This window comes from Hippoglossus hippoglossus, chromosome 22, assembly GCF_009819705.1.
Source record: "Hippoglossus hippoglossus isolate fHipHip1 chromosome 22, fHipHip1.pri, whole genome shotgun sequence".
In the NCBI taxonomy this organism is placed as follows: Eukaryota; Metazoa; Chordata; class Actinopteri; order Pleuronectiformes; family Pleuronectidae; genus Hippoglossus; species Hippoglossus hippoglossus.
This window is the reverse complement of record NC_047172.1, coordinates 12,289,305-12,316,075: the sequence shown is the minus strand read 5'-3', so window position 1 is coordinate 12,316,075 and position 26,771 is coordinate 12,289,305. Positions and strand designations below refer to the sequence as shown.

General features: G+C 40.4%; 1 protein-coding gene across 2 annotated transcripts in view; it reads right to left on the bottom strand.

The window, feature by feature from the left end:
• The window catches only part of ltk (leukocyte receptor tyrosine kinase), a 56,612-nt gene extending 31,912 nt beyond the window's left edge, over window positions 1-24,700 (bottom strand). Inside the window, exons 1-4 of one of the 2 annotated variants that reach the window (XM_034576131.1) lie at window positions 24,334-24,700; window positions 3,064-3,159; window positions 1,425-1,574; window positions 511-739 (exon numbers count right to left, since the gene is read on the bottom strand). In XM_034576131.1, coding sequence (XP_034432022.1) covers window positions 511-739; window positions 1,425-1,574; window positions 3,064-3,159; window positions 24,334-24,385 — 527 coding nt within the window. In that variant the 5' untranslated portion in view covers window positions 24,386-24,700. The remainder of the gene's footprint in view (window positions 1-510; window positions 740-1,424; window positions 1,575-3,063; window positions 3,160-24,333) is intronic. The other variant, XM_034576129.1, reaches the window with a different exon arrangement.
• Between the last annotated feature and the right edge of the window lie 2,071 nt (window positions 24,701-26,771).

Here is a 26,771-nt window from a genome sequence, read left to right as displayed (position 1 = left end):
AAAGCTTATGTACAAACTTAATGCATTCGCCCGTCCATCCTTCTTCTGTCCAAACCAATTATATATAAATTCATTTCCGGAGTCTGCATCTAGAAGCAAGAGTGCTTTTAACTGCTCTCACGACGACTGCACTTTTAGATCAATGGGAAATAACGTCCCCATTTTCCAAACAATACATGTTTGGCTGCTGTCCCCATTCTCATAATTCTATAGTTTTGTCCCACATGTAAGAAAATTATTATTTAACTTCAGTGCCCCATGAGTAAAATGTATTGCTTTCTGTGCCCTTGCACTGTCCTGTGTCACCTTCCATTGCAGTAAAATCTGAGCTCCCTTTTATTCTTTTTACAGGCTGGACCTCAACTTGACAAGCACTTCAATCAGAGGAGATGCAGGGTTTTTCTTTTTGACACTAATTAAATGGACATGCTGTGCTGCATAAATCATGAGAGAATTATTCTGCACAAGCAGCACTGCAGAAGCAGCTTGTTCTCAAGCGTGTTTGCTGACCTGCGGTCGTCTCGACTCTCGTGGTTGACGGCAACAGAGTGGACAGGCACGTCTGAGAGAACTGGTTGGATCAGCAGCGTCAGGTTCCCCGAGGCTGGATGGGACTCATACAGAGCCACCTGCAGGGTGCAGCGCTTGCTGCTACCTGACAAGACCGGGCTGGTTAAGTGGTACTCGCTTCTCCCGGAGGCCTCAGCAGTCAAGGAGGAGCTCAGGAGCAGGAAGTGCCCTAGAGTAATAACACAGAGGAAAAATGTCATGTTTGACAGTTTAATGGCAGCCCTCAGGTCCCATAAATCATTTGACAAATTATTTTTTTATCATGCTGAAATCTTTAAAATGGACATTATGTTTTCGTAACATTTACTTTTAGAGCTTCTCTTTTCACATTCTTTGAGAACGACGGAACAAAGCAAATGAAAACGTGTCCTGGGCCACACTGAAGAACCGACTCAGCTGACTTCCTCTCAACTGCCACAGTTTCATATTGAACTGAAAGTATTTTAACGCTTCTCAGAGTATCAACATTGACCTCCTGATATTGATTTTCTACTTTTCCTCAAAAGAGTAAAATCCTATTTCACAGTCGAGCTAAACGCAGCACATTGATTCGCTCAGCCTCTCCTGACTCTGCTCTGTCTCTCTCTCACACCGACACACAAACACATTTGGAACAAACACATCTGTCATAGTCACATTGACTTAAAACAACATCATTTGAACAGAGAAGCGAGTTCCGATCACATGTGGTCACCCGAGATGCTTTCTGATGTCAGGTGTGAACTGACGCGCTCTGCGCTGTGATTGGATCCCTTGAGACAGATGTCAACACCCGTTCTGAACAGGTACGACTGTCTATTTATCAAACAATAAGAAATCAGCCTGGAGCTCCCAGTGAGTCACTGCGCTCTTACCGCCAGAGCTTCCCTCTGAGTGGTCAGTCGCAGGCATCATCCCAACCTGTGCCCTTTTCGGTTGCTGTGGCGACACCACTGACCAGTCACTTTGGTCGCTGTGATTTGATAAAGTCCAAAGGCAGAGTGACTCAAAATCACAGGAGGTAACTGCAGGAAAAAAAGACCAGGGTGCAACGTTTAACTCAGTGTTTGCTGGTTAGTATGGCATTTTTAATAGTAAATAATTTTCCAAAACTTGTATATGTTGAACTACACAAGGAGCAAAAGAAGGTGCCAAAAAGAATGCATGTGTGTTTAACCTTCACACAGCATATTACCATATTTTATCGTATTTTAATCAAATGTGTCTGCTGTAAAATGTTTTGATGAAAATATATTGAATTATTACACGAAATCAATGTGGAATTTTCAATCAGGAGATCACAACAATTACATTTAATGATCAAATTGTTTTCTTGAGGAAACAAAATCCTGAAGATGTAAATCAATTAAAAAAAAAATTCACAAGGCCACTCACCAAGGCTGCAAAACATTCTAAATTCACATTTTTCAATAAATGAAAAAAACTTCTACGGCATTGAAACACAAACAGTGTTATACAATCATGACATAAATAACAATGCCAATTAAACAACAGTCCAATATGCATTTGTAATATTTATTGTATATAATTACGTACCCCTATCTTCACTTCTGGGAGGACCCTTCCTTATATGGTTGTGCTTTGCGCTTCACAACCTCCCTCTCTATTGTTGTACTTCATATGACATTTTGGTTGTTCAAAGTTCCGCTCACCTCTCTGTTATTATGTTTGTTTGTTTACTTGGTGATTAAAGTCATGGTATAATATGCTAACATATTTCTGATTTCAAAATTGGCCAGAAGACTAAAAATAAACTGAGACAGCCTCCAAAGACGTTCATGGGCCGGTTCTCTCCATCAATGCACCCAACACTCAACTTCACCAGTTACAAACAAATACCAGATGCTTTCCAGTTATAGTTAGCATGTGCTGTTGTAAGGGGAAAAAAACATCATCACGTTGCTAAATAAAGATTTCAAAAGTGGAGTCAGAGACTAATCATATCTTTGGCTCATGGTCCAAATTTCCACTAAATTTAACTGATATCCAAATTGTGTTGAAGAGTCAAACAGACAGAGTCTTTGTAAATTTGCAGTGATTGTGTGTGTCCGCGTTGTTGGGGGTTGATGAACAGGATGAGAAAGGAGGAGGCGAGCGAGACGTCATGTGATAAGGAGAGGAAACTGAAAATGCAGCTAACATGGCAAACGGACATAGGAATCCGTCTGGGGATATAGGACAGAAATAGATGTGTCATTAATTCATTATTTCTTTCTTTCTTTCTTTTGGGCTATTTTTACTTTTTATGTTTGGCGCCAAACCTTTTTCCTGGGTTTAGCATGTTGCTTGTTAGCGGCTTTGTTTTGCTTCAGATTTCTCAATAAATTCAATGCTGTTGCACCTCGAGTCAAAGTTACACCTGAAATTCACAGAGAGTAGATTTCTTTTTCACACAGATCAAGTTTCGCCTGGTGGATAGATATCAACAGTCACCGTTGACCTTTAAACAGACTCAAGGCACTTATTTGGCGGTTGTGTGCACGCAGCTCTTACTTGGGCGGTCGTCGTCTGAGTTCAGGTGACGAGGGAACATCTGGTCGGAGTTCTCCTCCTGGAATCTGTCCAACAGTGCGTGACAGGTGCTGCTAACTGAGGACAGACAGATGGAGAAAGAGGGTGTTTACAATACTTGTTTCGTTTAGGATGGAAAATACTGGTGTAATGATTCGGAAACCACGAAACAAAGATCCAAAATCTCATACATGATACAGGGCGACGTAACCTTGATACCCCAATCAGCCTGTTGAGCCCTCATTACTTTATCGATTTTTAAGTAGCCCAATTAACACTACACCAGATGTTAGTCAGGACAAGATACTTATTATATACTTTAGTATCAGATACTATTCAAATTTCAACGTCCAGTTTCACGTGACAATTTTGGTCCAATCACGATCGAGTGATCCCGTCTGCAGTAAAAGTTAGCCTAGTATAATTAGGTCAATATGGACAATAACAAACACACACACACACACACACACACACACACACACACACACACACACACACACACACACACACACACACCAGCCCCATTCAATTAATCTGCACCAAATTTCACACACTCATAGAGATCAGTCTCCTAAATATGCAGGACTGTTTTTAAATCTAGATCCATGAAGTATTCTCCGGGAAATCTCTGAAAATGTAAAAAAACATCTCACAATGTTAGAGAAAGAGTAAAAAAGCCCTTGATCCGAATCCGCCCCAGCATTTAATTGGTTCCTCCCTGACTCATACCACATCCTTCCACCAAGTTTTTTGTGTAATCATGCTTACAAACATAAAAACCAACCAACAAACAAACATACGGACAGGGGTGAAAATATAACCTCTTTAGCGGAGGAAACAATTGATCTCTTAACCGAACGGTTGATTTGAAGAAATCCCGCTGGGCAACACTCCCTCTGAAAACAAGACAACGTTGTGTTTTGTTGAAGAAACAAATAAAAGCCTGGGTGGTGCTCCGACCAGAGCAGCTTGGTTCCAGTGAGTATGCTTGTACAGCGCATGGCTATTGAACCCTGCTGAAGATGACATGGGGAGATAACAACATCACAGCCCACAGGTGGTGGAGACCGGGCCGAGTCAAATGGAGACATTTTCACTGTGAGCGTGGATCATCGTCTGTCCAATCAGCCCAGTGATGGACGAGACTGTCCTCCAGTAAAACAAGACCTCAAAGGAAATCTGTGCTAGCGGCTGATTATGCACTATAGTAGCATTTAATTGTCTTTTCTCATGTAGAACTAATAGTTTGTGCTGTTTCTTTTCATCCATGACACTTCCACAACCTTAAGCATGTTTTTATTATCAATACCACGATGAGAAACTCCTCCAGTGCTTAAGGAAATACTCATTTTAGAACAAACCAAGTTCTATTCCTAAACATCAAAGTAGATTTGTGCCTTGAAAGCAAACCAAACATGATCATTCCATAAGATTAACCATGTGACTATTCTATGATGACAAATGTGTCGTACCATTACCTTTAGTGCCCTTCTACGGGTTGGATCGACCAGAGTGTACGTTGCTTCAACTCTAACAGGAATTAGGATGACATGGGATCCAGTGTGGAAGATGTTAAATGCCTAAATTTAACAAATCACACAATTTCCACTGCATCATCTCCATTTTTGTTTTGAGGAAACCCTAAAACCTGAGTAGAACAAAGCAGGATTTTGACACAACTCCACCAACTAACAAAGTAAAGGCAGCAAATGAAAGCAAGAGAACAATATCTAATATAAACCAACACATTTAATTACAGTAATCCTGGAATACATGGAACTATTCAATTTAATAGTCTACGAATATAATCCCTTCTGTTATGAAAATAATACATATTGCAAAGATTATTATCTTGAGTAAAAAGGTTGTTTTTCTAGATAGGAATATTAAACTTGTGATTTCCAGATAAAAATAAATAAAAGTGTATATACTTTAAAGCAGATTGCGATCACTGCAAAAACTAGGGTTCCCCCTAACATTTCCAAATGATATTTCTGTGCTTTTCTGTTTTTTTTAACTCAATGGAATAACATCTCTGATATCAGTGTCTGTTAAGTTTAGCTGAGAGGACCAAAATGCAGCCATGGTGAACGTGAATTTAATGAAAAAAGAACTTGCTTACGGCCTCCTGTGGCAGGCAAACACCAAAGAAACTGGATAAATACATCAATGAAAACCGAACCGAGACTCAAGGACTCAAGGGAAAGTCCCATGTAACAGATGAACTGACAAAGACAAAGGGAAACACAGAGGGAGGAATAACTGAACACAGATGAAACACATGAGGACAGGTGCAGACCACCACATGGGCCGCAAACCTGACAAAGACAGGAAGTTAAGCAAGAGAGACACACAAGCTTCAAAATAAAACAGGGAACGCAGAGGGCAAACACACCGAACACAAATCTAAACACAAGGAAAGCAAGGTAAACATTCATAATATAAAAAGTTCATACAACAGAAAATCTTAGGTCCAAAACAATCTTTCAGTAGTTCACAAAAGTTCACAAGAAGTCAGAATCATGACAATGTCTTTCCTCTGAGTTGAAAAAATTCCTGACACTCGCTCGTCCTTATTTAAGTTTTTTACCATGTAATCACTGAAGTGAGCTCCATGAGCAGCACAAATGCTTTGTGGAGTTTTCTTTCCTCAGAATTTGCTTCTACGGGAACATGGTGACCTAAATCTGTAGTTGGTCTGTGTCTGTGATCTCAGCAGCCTGAGAGGAACAGGAGGATCTGCAGATGCTGCTTAGGGCCCAAACATGACTAAGAGTCGACAGCTTATAGCTTGTGGTTCCAGGAGAGGCTGTTTTGTTTATATGACATGCCGGCAGTGACAATGACAACATACTTGGCTCGCATGTTTACCATGTTAGCCATCTTAGATTGGCTTTATAACATTCGTTAACTTGCCCTAAACTCAACCGATGCTGATGGGAATGTGATTCATTTTGCAGGTATTTAAACCAAACTATTGGACAGAACAAAATGTTGGTCTGATAGTGGCGCTATAGATGAAAAGTTAAGGCATCACCAAAGTAATTAACCTGAAGTAGGTCAATCTTATTTAAGAGAGAATATTAGGGATCACCAAATATGGTTTATCAGGTGATGATACTGATATAAAAGAGTAAAAAAAGTCTAATATGATATATTGACCAATTATATCATATGATATATATAAATATAACAGAAAAGCAGTGTAATTGAGGCTTAATAATTAATAGTTTAAGCATAACCATTTTTATAAATAACTAGAAAAAAAGAAAACACTAATACAACCAAATATATTATATATAAACATTTTGACATAACATGTAAACATAAATGCACATCTTTTCTGCATTTTTTTGTATAAAAGAAAACTTTTCATACATGTCGGCAAACATAAACGTCAATACTGACATTAGAGGCTCATATCGGCTGATTTCTATTGACCAACCGACATATAAGGTCAATTCATTTAATAATATCCCCAGATTCATCAGACCTCTCTCAGTGGCAGCCATGTTAGTTGTGCTAATTGTAATTATCATACCTGCCACTATAATAACCAGTTTAATCACAATGTGTTACCTGATGAATCACAATATAAAAGTAGGAAATAGCACTAACATAGCACCCATCAGCTCCCAATGACCAAACCTACACTCTAATCTGTTTCTATTTGTTAGGCCAGGGACAGACTGGTATCCGGCCTGAGCGTCCAGCATGCCTCAACTGACCATCGCCATCCCCATCACCCTGAAGACGTCAAGTGATACTGAGAACAGATGTGTGAACACCAGAGTCAAACCAGAAATAGGATCAAACATCAAACAAACAACCAGCAGACAACAGTGTTATTTTGGAGAAAGTCTCTGGACATGGAGGAGAGAGGGACGTTACACGTGACACGACATTCAACAGGCTAACTGGTGTAACTGTGAGACAATGACAGAGTTGATCATATCTCAGTGGGTCATCGCAACTTAACCTCTGCAATAGCCCAAGGACAGAGACACAGCTGTTCTGCCATGCCCGGGAGGCGAGGTCAAACAGGTCAAGAAGGAAAAATTGAATTATTAAAAGGACAGTTTATTAAAAGCAGTTGGTGATGATAATGACTTTAGGGCGAGGGGGTTCATGTAGCTGAATGGCAGCACTGCTATTCATCGGTAATTATGGAACAAAAGCAGCTATGGATAGAATCCTGTGTGCAGAAACCAGAAAAATTTATTAGCTTAAAAAAAAGAGGGGGATTCATCCAAAAGAAAAAACATTATTAGACTGACTATTATTAACGTAAAATAGTAAACGTTTGTTTTCCCGAGGGGGAGTTCCCCTAAAATTCAAACTTCCTTTCACTTCCTCCAACTTTTCTTTTTTTGTCTACTCCAGATTGACTTCCTGAAAGATGAGGGAATAACAATGAAGACAGTCTTTAATGAAAAACAGAGGATGGAAAAAGAATGAATGATCTGCCTCATCATTAGTTAGCAGAGCAGCTCACTACTTTGATGACAATCCAGGATACTGGCTGTGCTGTTGGAGGAGCACAGACTTTGAACGTAGAAACTTCTGAACGCTGTCAGTTCTATCGAGAGAGAAGGCTCGGGTTAGTTTCTGAGGGCAGAGACTGTATCAAGGTATCTGTTGTGTTGTGGAGGTTGAAAGTGGCTTTGTGGTGAAAGCTGCAGATCCTGAGTAGCTAAGAAAAGTTATGTTGTACTCCAAAAGAAAAGGCTGACCTGTCTCCTCTGCTCCTCATCTCCCAGCTACCTCGCGCCTCTTTCCCTGCGGAGGATTTAGTTCACAGAGCGGTAATACGTGTGACAGCAGAGGAATCTGGGCCTGTTTACAAAGCCGTCTGGAGTATTGTTGTGTGAATATTGGCTGCTTGTCAGGTCAAATAACCCTGAAACACCGCAGCGTCAGAAGGTCTCAGATCAGTATAATGATGACAAGGCCGTGCATTTTACACTTTTGCTTACCCGTACAGAACACGTGCTATTTTTGCATTAGTTTTGGCATTTGAAAAGAAACAACGCATCTGCTTTTCCTGTGCACGTGCACGTAGCATGCAGAAAAAATGACTGAAAATCTAAATAAGAGTTTGCAGCCATGACGCTGTGTGAGGACCAAGGCCTTTGCACACTAGACACATTTTATTCTTGCGTTTACTTTGCACGTTATCAATATTTTTAAAAACTGTAACTTGTGAACTTTCACATCACCTAGTTACAAAATAACTTGACAACGCCAACAAGCTGGTGTTTAGCAGGCATTGATTGTGACATTGATTGTGCTACATAGAAAGTTAGAAGAAGTTTGTAGCACTGATTTGAGCTAATTTATCATACTCATGATGGACAGTTTAAAACAAAAAGGATCAAACTCGGACCAGAAATATCTTTTTTTTATTTCATGTCTTTCTTGTAAAAACCTAGCACCTACTTTACCCACAATGCAAGTCTATCATGGACAATATGGTCAGAGATCCGAGTGTGTTGTACTAGTTGCGGCTAATGTAGCCTCGAGCTGCTAATATATATTTCACATAAAGTCCCAAAAACCTGTGGAAAGACTTGGATGCATGGATTCTTTGGAGTAATCCATCAGAAGGGGAACCAGAATGTTTTACAAACAATAAAGACAATAAAGACATTTGGGTGAAAAAAACACAAATGTCAACCTCACATGTGGCACTAGTGAAAAAACCCTTTTGTAAGTAATTTGTACAAAGATGTATAAAGTTTCATGAAATAGATATTTCATTCTGGACCAAAGATCAACATGTATATGTCAAAGACCAAAAAGGACTATTGTATAATTAACACTCAATTAAGTGAATTCCTGCTATCTTTACAAGAGCACCAGAGCTCACTTCTGGAAACATTTACCATGATGAGGAATGCTGCTGTAAAAAAGCACCGTGACCGTCTGAAAGGCCAAGAATCCATCTCCAAGTTCTTTATATTGAGTCGTCGTGTGCTGGGAGAGAAGCTTCATCTCTATCCAACTGCTTAACGAAATCCTGATCCCCCTCAAATCCCTCATCATTCCCTCCAAGGTCTTATCCTTCATTCCCACCGGGAAGACACACAAAGTCAGCCGATCTGATATGTAGATCTAGAGCTGTGATCTAAAACAAAGAAACTGTGTAGCATCGAGTGTGAAGACAGATGGAGGCTTAGAGGGGGATAAAGTGACAAGCTAAAAAAGAGAGGAGCTTCATATTTCCAATACACATGGGGTGGCTTCAGCAAAAGTGGGATATGGACACATTGCTTTGCTTGGCCTGAGAACGATCCATGAATACAAATGCAAACGTACATCCATCCATACAGACATACATACAGACATACATACATACATACATACATACATACATACATACATACATACATACATACATACATACATACATACAAACATGTTTATTTATTAATTTTTTGCGACAACATACTACTTTGAAAGTAATCATTATCTATGTGACATCACCACAATGGTGTGGTTCAAGGTCAAAGGTACCTTTCATTATATATGTATCCATAAAATATTTATTTATATCTTAGAAACTTGATTATTAGATATTGCAGTATAATTAATTGGACTGTGTAAAAAAATGAAATTTTAAAGTGTTTTTTATGAACAGTAGTGATATCAAATCTCAATATCGACTCATCTAAAATAATTTGTCTTTATTCAAATACACTGTAGCTCAGTGTCCCACTTTAACAGACCAGCTCTCCCATTAAACATGAAAATCCTGAATAAACTTTTTATTAACACATTGTATCATTTCACAAAGACATGAATATTATGAGTGAATATTTCTTACAGTTGTTGTTGATCCCGGGTCATTTGCCATAAAGAGGTCCAAACCCACACTCATAAAAAACACTCCATGGCTGCCATAGGACAAAATGGACAGAATGTGAATGAATGGACTGCTGTATTGTGCCTGTTATATATGAGAGGAGATACTTCCATGAAGCGTATTCACTTCAAGTAGCTAATGATGAAGCCAGCACCTGTGAAGTTATGCCACTGTTAGCATAATCTATTCAGTGTTGTTGAGCCTTTGAAATCACTTGAAAGTGAGCAGTTATGAGCACATTCACGTGTCTCCGAGAGCAGAGTGGGATCAAAGCGCAGAGTCGCAGATAAACAGGTGGGTCTTAATGTTGTGTCTGTCACTTAATTAAATCCGTAGCAGATGTATATTCAATCGGGTGTCAGAGAAAAGGCCGGAGAAGCTTCCAGCTCCGGAAAACAACTTGTTATTACAGAGAATGATGGTGTTTCCTAAGGAGACAGATGGTGCAACAGTAACATCGACTACCTTTACATGGAAGCCAATATTCCTATGTAAGACATTGTTTTGATCATGAGTTGCTGTTAGGATATTCCCTTCACTATACCATTTACATAATCATAAGCATAATCTGATTATGATGTCAAAATAAGGCGAGTAGTCCAATAGGATGCTATAATGTGATTAAGATGTCTACATGTCTACATAATGATGCTCAGAACAGATGTCTTAATTCTTTCAGAGAATGACCCTATTTAGTTTACAGTCATCAGGAAATGCCGTTTACATCACAGTGTCTTATTATGTGTGCAGTAATGCATTGCTTTGCACATATATTATTTAGACTATTGTTTTAAACGTACAATATGTAACTTCGGCCACGAGGGGTCTCTCAATCACAACAATAAAAAAAAGACGTGAAGTCGTGAAGCAGCGTGGGATCATGGGAGTTGTTGTCTTCACCACGAGTGCAGATGAAAATGTACCTGATGCAACTCAGGCACAAATCATGTTCACAAATGAGACTCTGTGGTAACGTATTTTTCATGTGGCGCAGACTAATTGACCGATACAGTCTGACGAGCAGTGTGTTTGTCCTCTGTCAAAGGTCGTTTGCCCCAGAAGTTCCAGCAGAGACCGGCAAAGCAGATTTGAAGCAATTAAAAGGGGACCAAAATGAACCGTGAGTAAAGCAATAAAATGTTGGATTTTCTGGGTGTGAACATTGTAAAAAATGTAGTTAATTTAAGTACACAATTCGACAAATTATATAAAGCATTGCTACATCTTCTAACTTGAATTTGGCATAACATAATACAAATAACTGTCCATATACACAAAGCCACTGAGGTGAAAGTGGTAAAAGGGGCTGGGAAAGTGCTGCCATCCATCTTTGCCATTTACTGGGGCTACTGAGGTAAGAGGAGCACATACAGTGTAGATGTTGCACCTTTAGTGCAGCGACTCACGTCTGTGCAGCACATTGTTAGGAGGTGTTGTGTTCAGCCACAAGACAATTTACACACTGTAATTGTCAAGGAGAGGTGGCGGAATACCATTTATGGACAATATATGCTGTGGAATAGACAACATACACAATGACAATGGAGTTTCAGATGGTTGTATTTGTCTGTTGAAATGTTTCAAATGTAAAGACGTCTGATGGCGCTGGCAAAGCAAAGACACAAACAAAGCTTTTTATACTAAATGAAGAAGTCAAGAACAGAACATGGCAGAAAAATAAGAATGAGGAATGTCACTATTTCCATTTATTAGACAAATTATATAATTAAATAATGCGTGTCTAACAGCTTCAGGGGCTCATCTTTAGCTACTTGAAGTGAATAAGTAGTATGGAATATCTCTTCCCCTGAATTACAATGGACACCACACCAGTCCATTAATCCACATTCTGTCCATTAAGTTATATCAAGCGAAACAGGGAGTTCTCTTGTGCTCTTGCATAAGGGAACCCAAAGAAACGTGTCTCCGCTCTGTGTCTCTGAGGCCAACAGGTTCATTCTATATATTCAACTCGGCTTTCCCATCATGCACTTGAAAATGAAACATAAATCTACACAATACATCTCGCCTCTGTAGATGCTGGGTTTACAATGATTGCATGGCCCGAAATGACAAGAAAGAAAAAGGTTGCAAAGCTGTACCTTAGACTGCTGATATGAAAAATCGACCTCTTTACGAGGAATAGAACTTTCTTCAATGTGCGTGAATCTTAAAATCCAGGTCTGAAACGTAACGTGCAGCTCAAAGCATGTTAATCTTCCTCCCTGAGCAGCGTGTTTATACTGGTGGATGATACATTATCAGTCAGAAATGATTCATGTGCTGGAGCGTCGACTGAAAAAACATTTGTTTAATAGTTTCAGTTCAGGGTTTATTTTTCCTATTTTGTAGCTAAAGCTCAACGTTAAACTCTTAGTTGTTACTCTTCACATTCTGTCTTCCATCTACCCATCAAACGCTGCGAAACACAGTTGGGCGCTAGTCTGTGCTCAGAGGCCCGTCCAGAATAAGCACACACTGGTATCGCCTCCCACTACCTCCTCTATTAAACTCCAGATACACAGACGTATCTGGAGACATTTGCACATACCAGCATGACTCTGAACCATAAATCTACTTTCTACCCTAATATCATGTCAATCATCTGCAGGGTCATTAGGGAAATAGAGGGATTAGACATGTGAAGGCAAATTCAAAGTCCTTTAAGATGCTCTGATTGGACTTGATGTGCTCAGAGGTTTAACGTGGGCAGATAGAAGAATAACTATTTATTTATAGGAGCAGAAGCTGATCACCTTCATTACTAATTGAAAGTGAAGGAAATCCTCGGCCTTTGTTCAGGGCTACGATCACAGTTGATGAAATGTATCGATGCAAGAATTGAGTCATGTAAAATATAAGACTTGAAGTCATTATAACGTTCATTATAGTCTGTTGGATGAAGAGGGAACATGTTGCAGCTCGATGACGACGCCTACATCCATCCAAAATACAGTTTCACAATAAATCAAACATATTTTTACACTTCTCAGTGACCACCGCCATATCAACACTTACCGACACATAATGACTGATGCTATGAAGAAAGATTGTATCATTCTTAAATTGGTCAAATCTTTCTTCACAGCAGATGCGCAGCAGATTCAATCAGCCCCTCCTGACTCCTCTCTCTCGCTCTACCGCTCTCTCTCTCGTTCACCCGGTGATTGCATTTAGAGCGGGGGAAGTGGGATCCGATCCCAAGTGGTCACAGGAGACAGGACGCATTTTAATGCCAGGCGTGAACATATGTACATGACCACTTGTGATCTGAAGTCTCTCCTTGTCAGGCAAACATTAGGAAATTGCGTACGACAATATTGTTCCTGAGGTCGTCTCTAAAAACCCAGAATTATCAAAGAACATGTACCAAACCATCAGCACACAAGGGCTTTCAGTGAAATTAGAGAATAAAAGCACCGTGAGAGAGATTGCTCATTGACTGTCTGGTTTTATATTTCCTTTTTGCTCATCACTCTTTCAGAACATCTACATTGATATTCTACTCCCTCTGACAGGCTGTTAAGACAAAAGTGAAGAACTTTATATGAAAAGTGAGATCTCTAACGATGCTGCTGCAAGTGAAGACATAAGACAACCGTAATCTCTTCAGAGCCAAAGTTTAGAACAGACGCGGAGCTGTGGAAAAAATGTCATATCATGCAATTAAACAATTTGCATCTGTGAGCTCATTATTAACTGCTTGAAGTGAATAAGCAGCATGGAAATACTGCTTTTGATTTATAAATGGACACTTAACCAGTCCAGTAATTCACCTTATGTTCATTAAGTTATATCAAGAAAACCTTAAAAAAGGAAACTAAAGATGATTCATTATATTCATTCAGTCTAAAAGGTTCATTCTCTCCTCGAGAAGAGGCTTCATTATATCTTTTTATATAACATTACAAATGTGCGTGTCCGTGTCAAAATACGGGCATTATCGCTGAGATGCTTCAAGTACTCAAACACTACTAAAGACCCAATCATGTGCAGTGAATTAGGTCTTTGGTATTCCCAAAAGAATTAAGGTCAATAACTCAATTTATGATTTAATTGGTTGCAGTTTGGCTTCAGTTAGCTGTAATATTGCGCTGGTATACAGCTTCTTCTCAGACGGTCCTCTTTTAACAAAAACACACAGACACTCACACAACTCATGTCTGTTTTCCACAACAGAGCATGTGATTATTTATTTTTTCTTCAATAATCACTCAGATTCCATGTTTGGAGTGATGGTGATGGCGAAAAACTTTCACTGCATTGACGTGATGTATTCTTGCCAGAACATTTTCATCTTTGTGTGGTGCAGGCTCGTGAAGAAAGAGTCTGTTTGTAAATGTCAAGCTCAGGCAAAAAAAAAAAATGAACTGCCACAAATGTAATGTAGAAGAACCAGTTATGATGACAAGCTCTCACTGTCCACATGAAAATCTGCCTATCGATGTGGTTAAATGTTTAATGGACGTCTCACTTACAAAAATCTAAAGTGATTTCTGGTAAAGAGGAGAAAAAATGCATGTAATTAATGTAATCTATGTCATTTTTTACACTTTTAATCGAGTAAATATTGTAATTTTTCATCCGGAGATATTTCTATTTCCTTTTTTTTTTCCATTTTCCATTTTCCGCATATACCTCCTCAGGGAAAAAATGTGAAAGATCTCTGGAGTTCAGCGCCTGTCAACAAGCAGCTAAAGTGAGCGACGAGCCAGGGTTGCCAAGTCTGTGGGACGTAATGGCCAAGAAAGTCAAACCCAAAAACCAGCCAAACACCACAACTTAAAATAGGCCTCTGCCATATTGAGATAAAGAGCTCAACAGCACATTATTTGTGTGGGTGCATGCTAATCTGGAGATCAAGTATGTACTACACATGCAAAATTTAGTGAACCCAACCAACAGACTTCAAAAAAGATTCAACCTTCAAAAACTATAGTAAAAACAGCAGAGAGTTACGCAGCTAAAAAGACCAGTATTCTCCTCAGGAGCTGGTGGAAGGCAGATAATAAGTACGTGTTTTGTTCACAGCTTGTTGTGCCTCAAAATGGTAAAGTAAAATTATCATCTATAATAATTAAATATCAGAAAAGAGTCATACTAACAAGTTCTGTAGAATAATTTATCATTTATTTAAATAAGAAAATGCACGTTTTGAATCAATTTATTTTGTCATCTGCTGTGGAGAACTTGTTCCCTAAAGCTCCAAATGATCACTTTATGTTCATTAGGTGGATACTGAATCTGAATTATACGGATAGAACAACAAAGCACATCTATTTATCATGTAATTTATAATGTACACATAAGTACAGTGATCAAGAGCATTTCAGCAGCACTGCAGACATTGATCCCACAGAGTGACAGCGTGTGTACTGTGGTTAACCTGACGTGTCTCGATAACATCCTGAGGAAGCAGAGGTCTGACGGGACTGAAGCAGCTAGTCTCATCTCCAGCCAAGTCTGACCTCCAATCCGTCTGATTGAGATGGTGAGCTACCCTTCCTCCTCTGAGATCATATCTTAATAATGATCATAGCAATATCCTGTCATGTGTGGTGTGCAACTGTTTCTCCTAAAGCGTGTGCATGTTTGAGATTAGTGAAAAGAGCATTGGTCCAGTTTCTCTGACGTATCCCTCTTCTTCTAAACTCTAAACCTGCTCTACTTGAGCGAGGAGTCAGGAACGCCTCCGTGTGTCCCGGTCACTGCAGCATTGTCTTGTGAAAAATCCACACGTTCTGTCCTTTCGCTTCCTCTGACAGCGTTTTCCTTCCACAGTGTCAAGTTGTTCCTCACCACACGGGGCCTGTGAAATGTGAGATTCTTCTTGTCTGAATCAAACTTCACTCAACCCTGTCACATACAGAAATGAAAAAAGACTGTGGAAGATGTTTTCACAGATGATGGAAAATGAACTTGACAGAAACATTGAAAACAGATTCTGCTTATCGTTCCGAACTCCTGATTAATGTTCTGTGTGAGAAATAAAAGTGTGCCCACACATGTTTTCGGAGTAAAATCAACTGTTTTAGTGTCTCTGAACAAAGTGTCGAGATGCAGTGTGAACGAGGAATGCACGCGGCTCAGGAGTGCATAAGCTCCACTGTTTAACCGCAGAAAAAACTGTGCCAAGCCGGCCTGCGTGGTGCTAATAGGATATTTATCCCAGGAAGCAGATGTGCTGCTTGGTAAGGAAGGATTGGTACTTGTGCAAAAACGCATATTGCACAATGTTTTCAGCCTTACATGAAATCATAATTTAACAGGCATTAATAAACGCTTCCGTGCCTTTCATCCTCTCTGCAATGACTCCGTCTTGTTGCAAGTTTCCAGCATCGTAGACGCAAACAGTAAGTTTGAAGTCATGTTTTGCGACAGACTGACACACATGTCAGCATCAGTAAAATGAATTAATAAGGTCAGAGGCGTAAGATTGGTTGGTCCGGACAATTCAAAACAGGAATGATTTAGTTCACAACATGAAATAGTTGATAACAATTAACGTAAGGCCGCCCTACTTGACAATTTAAGTGATAAATAAACATTTAATAAATAGTGTATAATGTAAGCATTTATAAATGTTTGTATATGTGACAACACTGTTGTAACTGTTATAAGTGGAGAAGTAGAGACAGAGACTTTCTCTCTTTGACAACATGACTGTGTCAAGCAAGAAAAATCTGGTCCTCCCAAATAAACATGGAGCTCACGTTACAAAGACCATGGAAACCAAACAGCAGACAATATAAATGTGTGTATAGAACACACTCCTAACCTCTGACTATGATATATTAAGTCCATAGAGTCAGCTACAAACGTCCCCCCCCAGGAATCACCAGAATAAAAAAAGTCAACATGGAGGAGGGCGGACAGCCCAGCAGCTCCACTGAGCAGGAGTGGAGGCCGAGCGCCTGCTGAGGGAACCTTCAGCACCCTGCAGCAGCCTGGGGTAGGGTGGACACCTAGGGGCCGTATGGGGGGGTAGGGGCAGGGGAGGACGGAGGGCCAGTCCAATGGGTTGGTCCAAATCCGGGTCAGTCGGTTTAAGGCTTTCCATGGAAACATACTACAGCTTGTTATCTACATGTATGACAGACATCGTGTTTGTCCCTGACGACAAGGACATGGAAGAGGACTTTTTTCTTTTTTTCATTGCAGAAAACAAGTAATCACTGTCTTGAAATGCAAGACCCACACCCGTGCTCTAACTGAAGCCCCATGACAGTCATTCTGAAAGCTTGCACACATTCTGGTTTGGCAGACTGGTCAGCTGGGTGTAGTCAGTCCCAGGTGGATGGTGCTTACGATTACCCAGGAGAGGCAGCCCGTGACCAGGTTGGCCTTGCCAGTAACACGCCGTACGTCTGTGGTAAAGGAGAGCAGCTGAAATATGTGTGTGTACATGCTTATCTGGAGATTATGTAATTTCCATGCAAAATAAGTAAACCCAACCAAAGCGATCATCCATATCTTTGCTGATCACTTTTTATTGTCAATCAAATGGTTCACTGATCAACTACTACAGTATTTTCACCTCTATTGTTCGGTAATCTACATCATTATTTCAATAGAAACAGTATTTATTAACCTCAAATAAAGTTGTTATTCTCAAGGTTCCTGCTGCTGGTTAAATATCAACACAGACAAATAAAGATGAAATATCATCATCCTCCTGTTTAATAATTCTTAATAAAATACAACCAGTGTTTAATACTAATTACAACCTGTGGATATGAGCACATTTTCTCAGGGTCCTCCTGAGAAAATGCTTGTTTATTAAATGTTTCCAGTATTATCATTCTCCATTATATCACTGACTTCTTCCCTGCAGAAACACCATCACACATTTGTCTTTGATTAAATCTCAGAAAAAAACGACCTTCAATCTGATCTTTCCTCCAGAAGCATTGCTCACCAAGCAGATGTATTTCACCTGACGAAAGCCGGCGTTTACGAACTGCAATTCAGTGCAATCTCACTGATCGTATCCGACTGGGAGTCAAATATTTTCATCATTTACCGTCAATTTCTTCAGCATTTATTCGGAAACTTTGGTCTACCAGAGTCTGGAGCTGATTATTTGCAAGGCCATGGAGCTTCAGGTTTCAAAGATTAATTTGAAAAACTCACCAGCAACAACTTTTCCCAGAGTAAACACCCACAGGATTTTTGTCTGTTAAAGAACCCTTGTTCTTTATGAGCAGATTGAAGTGAGCACACACACAAATCTCAAAAAACAATCTTTCTGGTTTTCATCTGTTGTTTTGTTGCTGTAATAACTTACATGACGTAAAGGCACAGTTAATAAAATCTTTCAGCCAACAGACCACCTGCGCTTTTACTTTTATTTTACAAGTGGAATTAGGTGGTAGCAAAGAGGACGGATTAAGTATTTATTCTATTTCATTGTTTTATCTGTAAAAAGTGTTTGGTGTGCAACCCTGAAACTAGGGCTGAACTTTTTGGCCATATCGTCCAGTCTTACCTCAAACTTTCAAATTGTACACAGAGCAGAATGAATTAAACTAGAGCTAAAAGATCCATCCACCCGACCAACCAATCCTCCATCCTTCCATCCATCCATCCACCAACCAACCAACCAACCAACCAACCAACCAACCAACCAGCCAATCCTCCATCCTTCCATCCATCCATCCACCAACCAACCAACCAACCAACCAACCAACCAACCAACCAATCCTCCATCCTTCCATCCATCCACCAACCAACCTACCAACCAATCCTCCATCCTTCCATCCATCCATCCACCAACCAACCAACCAACCAACCAACCAACCAACCAACCAACCAACCAATCCTCCATCCTTCCATCCTTCCATCCATCCAGCCAACCAATCCTCCATCCTTCCATCCTTCCATCCTTCCATCCTTCCATCCTTCCATCCTTCCATCTATTCATTCATCCACAAACAAACCATCCATCCATCCATTCATCCAGTGCTACACTGCTTATCTTTTTGAGGGTGGTGGTGGGAACTGCAGCCAATGCCAGCTGAATGTGGGCGAGATGCAGGGTACGCTCTGGACATGTCCCCAGTGTATCACAGTGTGTCTCAACATACAGAGACAAACAACCATTCACGCTCACATTTACAGCTTCAGTCAATTCAGAGTCTTCAATCAACCTAACTCTGATCTGCATGTATATAGACTGTGGGAAGCCGGAGCAATACGTTTTCATTTTTCTAAAATTTTAGAGAAACATTCATCAATAATTGAAACATCAGTTACAGCCATAAATTAAACCCTTACAACTTTTCTGTTTGTTCCCGATGTTTTGAATTCCTAACCAGCTGTCAGCTCGATACCATGTTTTACCTTTCATGTTGCCTCCATTTTTGATGACAAGAAGAAGAAAACACTTTTAACAACATTAGACAGGTTTCGCATGGACTCCTGGTTGGCATTGAATGTGAGTTACACAGCTGGCTGCTCATCTGTGTGTTATGCAGCCAGTGGAGCGACGGCCCCGAGGCACGGCTTTGATCTGCCATCTCTCTCTCTCTTTTACCTGCCGTTAAAAGACATCATTACAGTGTACGTACAACACCTGAGCAACAGACATTACATCCTCACCCAGTAACTTCACCGCAAGGACACAGGAGGAAACACTTTCTTGTGTCTTTGTGTTACAGAATGCTGCCGCTGGTGCTGGAGGTGGAAAGCAATAAACAATGAGACAGACACGATCCCAAAACATGAAGTCTGTCCTGAAAAGTCTGCCAGAGAAATTCTAGAGGGAGGCAGAACAAGGACATGAGTCATTTTCCAGGGGAAATAATTAAAAAAATATATACAGATACAAAAGTGATTAAGTCTGCACCACTGGGAAAAATGCTGAGCTGAGTGATCCCATTCAGACGATCCACCAGCAAGACGGCTGCCTCCTGAAATATTTCAGCGAAAAAGATATTTTATTCCCAACCACGTTTAAGGCTTCGACTAATTTACATATTAACTCAGCTCCTCTTGGGTCAAGGTAGTCAACTTTTAACTTTTAACGTTGGATTGATCTCAGGGGGGAAAAAATCACATTACTATTAATAACAGCAGAATTATGGTAACTAATGGTAATAGAGCCTGTCAGTTTTCCCAAAAATCAAGTTCCAACGAATTTGACAGGACACAAATGATTCAGTCAGACGAGGTTAAACATGGTGGTGCCTCCTCCACTGCTGCTGCCAACAGGTGAGCTCACACAATTTGTTTTAAGGCAGTAGCATGGTACAAAGACGCCAAACAGCGTCACCTTTGATCGTTACTTTGATGCCTACGGTGTAGAACCTCAAACTCTTCCACATGCCGCCTCTCACATGCTCTGGTGTCGTGAGAGTAACATATTTTTGACGTCAATGAGCAAAGTAAACTTCTGCACCTTGTCTCTGCTCCGTTTATAAACTTATGGAAAACTGGCCCGTGTTGGGAGACTTTGACCAATCACAGGGCAGTTCAGAGAGAGCACGCTCCTATTGGCTGTTCCACTACGCAGCTGCCCGTGCACATCCCTTCGGCGGAAAGCCTGAATCAATTGCAGAAAATCCAACCGGAAACGTCACTGTTCATTTTAAACAACTTAAATAAAGGAATTTTGGAAAACAAAAGTCGGACGATAAACGCAAGAAAAAGTTTGTGAGTTGTCGTGCGCGTATGAAGCCTCTGGTGGTCGGGGCTCAGGACAGATAGCCTCCCTCCAAAATGTGTCTATTTAATGTTCTGCGAATGAGACTCAACAATCAACTATTTTTTGTCTGGAAACGCATCCACCCCGAAGTTACACATTCCAGTTAAGATGATAGTGTGCGCTGTCAGTAACGCAGTTCAAACTCTGCTGATTAAGTGCAGATCATCTGTTTTTCTAAGAGTCGTGGAAACATCTGGGGACTGAGAGGTGCAATATAAAGACGGATGTTTACTTTAAGAGGGACCATTAAAGCTGCACATACACACACCTACACAGATGCATAAAAACAGACACAAGCACACATAACATTAGGCTCAGTAATCATTACCGGAATCACAGTTTTTTTGAAACCAGAAACCAGAAACCTCTTTAGTTTCTATCTAAGTCAGAAAAAGTCAAAGTCAAATCAAAACTAAACTGAGATGTTAGGGTGTAATTCATCTGGTGTTTGCTCTTGAGGGACGAAGACGGGGCAGCAAACTGAAAAGGCAATAAGGGGAAGGCTCAGAATAACAGGGTAGGATTGCAAGTTTTAAATTCTTTCGAGATAACAAAAGCAAGGTAGAAATTATGGCACGAGAAAACAAGCACTCTATCTGAAAGACTAATGGCAGTGAACCACTTTTGGCCACGCTCCCCTCTGTGCCATTTTAGAAGATGAAACTTGGCGTCTGGCAGAGATGTAAGAGGAGGAGAGGCGGGAGAGAGCAGAGTGTCTGACACAGTGATGTTAATCCCTCCAGTGTTTCTACTGTAAAACATCCAGCTGCAGCTCCAGGAGCCAGAAACAGAGCTGCCCTCTTAAAACGACTGCAATGCATTAATTCAATCTTTATAATATGAAAAGACTCCAATCAAAGAACAAGCACCGACTACTAAGACGCCACTTTTTGAAACACAACACATACTTTATAATGTACAAGCATCTTGCCAGCATCTTGCACTGCAGCAAAGACAAACATTATTGACTTTGCATAATGGAATCAGACTGACTTCATTTGAAAATACGGCCTTCAGACAATGAATTCAAACCATATATTAAAAATAATCACTCCGCTTTATACATTTTAGCTCCTATGTTGTTCTGCTGTGTACTTTATGTATATTATTCTACTATATAACTACAAATTAACTACTCTGCCATAAAGGTAGCATTTTATAATAAAGCCTGTAATTTACAGGGTAATTTCATTGTATGAATCAGGTGAAATCTTACATTAATTCACCTTCCGTCTTTGGTGATGTTGATTAAAGGTGGACGCAGCAACATGAGACAACATCAATGCATTATTGACAATTAGTAACACATTTATGCAAAATTATTAGCATCCGCATTGGTGATATTGAAAAAATAAAAACTTGGATGGATTTTTACCAAACTTAGTGGGGTTACAAATTAGAAGGGTATCTACAGATGATCAACTTTTGGAGCTAATCAGCCAAAGGTCAAGCTCAGGGTCAACAAAAATATGGTCCTAGGAGAGACTATGTGAAATTTGTATCAAGCAGAGAACTATTCCTGATCATGATATTATATGATAAGTGAGGTCCTTAAAAAATTCGGAAATTACGTCATGCACAGTTAAAAAAATGCATTTGTAAAGATGTCTGTGCATCCTTTAGGACAATAGACAACCTAAAGCTTAAATAGATAATAGCAAACCCTGTCTTTTATTCTCCTTATCCATCCATTATCTATATGGGGGGGGGGGGGGAGGTCAGGTGCCAACCCCAGTTCACATTGTGCGAGAAACAAACAACCATTCCCTCTCACATTGCTACAATCTTTATCATGTGACGAGAGGAGAGCGAACAACAACACGACGGAGGATCTGATGTCAAAGCAAAAGACAAAAAGCGCCTATTTTGCAACATTTTGGATTTAACCTGAATGCAAGGAGGGGACCTGAAAAACTTAATCCGGAAAGCGCCTGATGAAGGTGTCACAGCGGCTGGTCGTGAGACTTCAGCACGTGCACCACGAGCGTGAGGTCGCCCACAGTGAAGAGTAACACGAAGAGATGAAAGTGAGCGCGGTGCAGATACTCGGAGCTGACACAGGTTTCCTCACAACTTCACAACCTGGTGGGAAAATGTACCCAACCCAGACTCCCAATTGGCATTTATAGAATGTGAGCATTTCTTTCTTATACTTTCGATAAAATGGAAGTGAATGATTTAGTTAACTGTAAAACACATTTGCTGGTGCAAATTAGAAGTATTTATATATATATATATATATATATGCATGATTTCCAACGGGAGAACTGCCCTTTCCTCGCTTCTCAGTTAAAACTGCTGCCTGCTGAATATGACTCAGAGAGAAGACAGGGAGGGAGGGAGGTCTGATTATAATACTGTGGGTTTTGGCAGGGCTCACCCCGTGTTTTCTTCTGTCACTAGAACTGACTGCAGTAAGAGCCACTGACTGATCCAGCCACTGTGGCTCCCAAAGCCTCAGAGGGGACAGGCCGACACACTTGCTCCTCCTGCGTCTGACGTTTGGGAAAGGAAATAGAAGTGAAGCGAGCTATCCCCCAGCTCCTTATAGGCTCGTCGCGCCTGACACGACACGTCAAGTGCACATGAACGTCCGGCAGACCGTGAGTGCAGAGCATATTAGAGGGGAGAAGAGGAAGCCCTGTGTGAAACAGCAGAAACTATATAGAGAAATATTTTCTGGAAAAAACAAGCAGTGATAAGTGAAATCTCGTTTGGCGATCAGAACGTGCAGGTGATCCAAATCTGGCCTTGACATGTGAAAGGTGGATTAATGTGCTCCATGGGAACATTTAAAGCCAGATGGAGTCACAGTGATGCTAATAAGCACGCTCTTGTGGATCCAAGTAAGCTTGTTATAATTTATATGCCCACATGACATGCCTCTGCTGGCCCTAAACACTCACCCCATTCATATGACACCGTCTGATCAGCTCTGGTTGGCAAGGAGCACAAAATAAACACTTTTTCCTCCTCAAAAACCACAGAAAGTGAATAGAAACAGAGCCTGAGAATCATTCAACCTTTTAAATGTGCTGATAACTGTCTCCACGGTTGTTTTTCTATGAAGAAGTCAAGAAGGCACATCTGGATAAACCAGCCTCAGTGATGCATCGCCTTGAAATCTTTTTTGAAGGGAAATGTCAAAATCTCCTGCGTTGTTTGCTCCACAATGAACACTGTAACCAAACAGCACATGATATTCTGTAACTGGAAGCCCACTGAGCGCAATGAGAACTGTTGCAGAGCTCGGGTCCTGCCAAGTGTTGTCGTGCTGCAGTGTAAATGAAGATAAATCCAATTCCCTCAAGTGTGTTTCAGGAGAATATGACAGCTGGACTGGTGCTGTTTTTCACAGAGGGACGTAAAAGCCCCTTTGCATGACAGAGAGCGATAGAGACCGACAGAGAGAGAGAGAGAGAGAGAGAGAGAGAGAGAAATTGCATTTGCACAGGCACAAATCAAACTGCAACAGGCTCTGTCTAAATACTGAAGCAAAGAGTCAAACCTGAGATGAGCAGCAGCTCTTTTATTTCACACGCTGTTGGTAAATCCATTAAACCATTTGGAGAAGAGAAATAAGTGATAAGAGGCAGAGGAGGGAAAGTTGAAGTGTGGTTGTTAAAGCACCGCATCGAGGTAAAAGTCCCTAATTGATGTAAAAGCCACTTATTCCACTCACCTATCAGAATGACGATGGAGAGATACATGTGTTGCTTTCTTATATAATCCATGGTTCCTCAGAGAGTCCGCGTGGTGTTCAGCACCTTCAGGTCCTCATGGACACGCTGAAGAGAAACGCAACACAACTCCAGATGCAGGGGACACACGCACCAAACACTCCAATGCACACACACAGAAAGAGAGAGGCGCGCTCCTCCGGACAGTTGTTTCTCCAAGTTGCGCACTGTTACTCATTCCAGTGATGATGCTGATGCTGCTGCAGCTCCCGGTGACGACACTCCCCTCCACTCCCCCCTCCTCCTCCCTCACTCTGAATTAGTCACCAGTCAGAACAGCTCTTCTTCTTTTTCTTTTTTCTTTTTACAGGCTTCACTCCGCCTGCTGTTTTATGTTTTTAATTCTCAGACATGCACTTAAGTCCGGACATTATCCAGACTTTTTTCCCCCAGAGGTTCTTTATGTGAGAACGCAAGTGTTTGAGAGTCAGTTGCTCCGGACATTTTCTGGAACTTTTCCAGCCAGCACCCCTTGTTAAATGTCTGGAAAATGTCCCTGAGTGAGCCCAATGTGAAAATAAAGCAGGATAATGTGTGGAAAATGTCCCAGAGTGAGCCCATGTGAGAAATAAGCAGGATAATGTCCGGAAAATGTCCCAGAGAGAGCCCATGTAAGAATAAAGCAGGAAAGTGTACGAAAAACCTGTGTTTTGATGACATTTATAGCATGCAACAGAGAGAAAAAAATATATATATATATATCTCAGGATGATAACAACGTTACTAACACGTAGAAGACACTGACGGAGAGGTCGATTTGAAGAAAAAAATACAACATTGGAGAGCTTTTGGTGATGAGGGTCGACTCCAGTGACAAGTGATTTCCACAGCGGATTTAATGCGTTATGTTCTGGCATCTGTCACTTATTCGGATTTTGTCCTGTTGCGGAAGGTGTCTGACCCAAACAATCTACTGTTGCGTTCACGTCTGAAAAAGGATTTCAAATTATTTGTGTTTTTCCACATATTTTTCAGGGCCTGAACATGCTCAAAAATCCACAAAGCCTCTTGATGCCATGTGCGAGACCCAACAGGAAATCTGCCATTTTGATGTGGCGAGGTGCCTCGTTAGCGCCCCCTATAAATGTTATCAAAATAGCTCTCAGTGTACACTTCCCCTAGATTAATGAATTTGGTAGGCAGATATATTATCCCTACTAAATCCAACAGGAAAGCCCACATTTCTGTTCTCTAAGAAACTTCCAGCAGAGGGCAGTGTTCCTGGAGAGACCAAAGGTTATTTCATGGTGACAGAAGATCTTGTTTTCAAGTAAAAGAAGCTATAATATAGATTTTGTGACATATGTCCTTTAATTCTATTTTAATGGTGCATTGAAAAGTAAAATAATTCTTACAGGGGCTCTTCAGGGTGATGGTGTTATTGTAATCTTTTGGGTATAGGTTTGTAAAAAACACAATTACTATCAATGTCAAATGAAAGCAGTGGGGTAGAAGTGCAATTACCCCAAAGAATTGTGTGTGAGTATCTTCCCACTTGAAATGTACAATTTATAGACGTAGGATCAGATGATGTCCATATGCAGTAATCACCTGAGCAAAACTAGAAAAACAAAGCTTAATTGGTGCTGTTGTGTTCTGTAACTGGTTAAGTGAATGCAGAAATAAAGACTGAAGGAGTTTATTGTGTATCCATTTTGTTATATTTCTCAACTATACCATGCCATCTTAACTATTTATCAAATCTGAATTGTTTCTAAACATTCAATAATAATTTCATGAAGTCTAAACATATTGCATCTTTTAATAAGATTATATTTGATTTCATTCTCTTGTGTTTTTGTTGAGAACATTTCTCTCAATACGACTGCCGTTGATGGATGTTATCTTTGCGTGCGTCAGACTTTGGTGCTTCAATCATACTTCATACTTCTCTTACGATCATCTTATGTTCATCTGTGAACCTTTCAGTCAACGTCAGTTTGAAGAAAATATTTCAAGGTACAAAACTGCACGGTGCGTCACACTCCTGATGTACAAAGTGAGGAGTGGGAGGAAATTGGCTTCCAGATAAGAACATAGACCAATCAGAGGAGAGTAGTAACATCTTCTTTCAATGGTTAAAAATGTCACTGATAAAAGCACCGCTGTGGGGATAAAAGCACCGAAGAAAATTTCAGATTTCAGATTTCAGATCTCAACACTGTCAAAGAAACATGAAACACAGAACCCCCGGCTTTCCAGCCAATCACAGCCATGTGAACAACCCACCATGCTGGGGAGAAACAGTTGAATAGATAGGTGTGAAACATAAGCCTGTAGTTTAGAAAATCTGCTTTCAGACACTGATGTCCAGACATTTCCCTGAAAGAATAAATCTCTTTTCTATTGCCGCTGTGTTCAGCTTGATCAGGACCGGAAA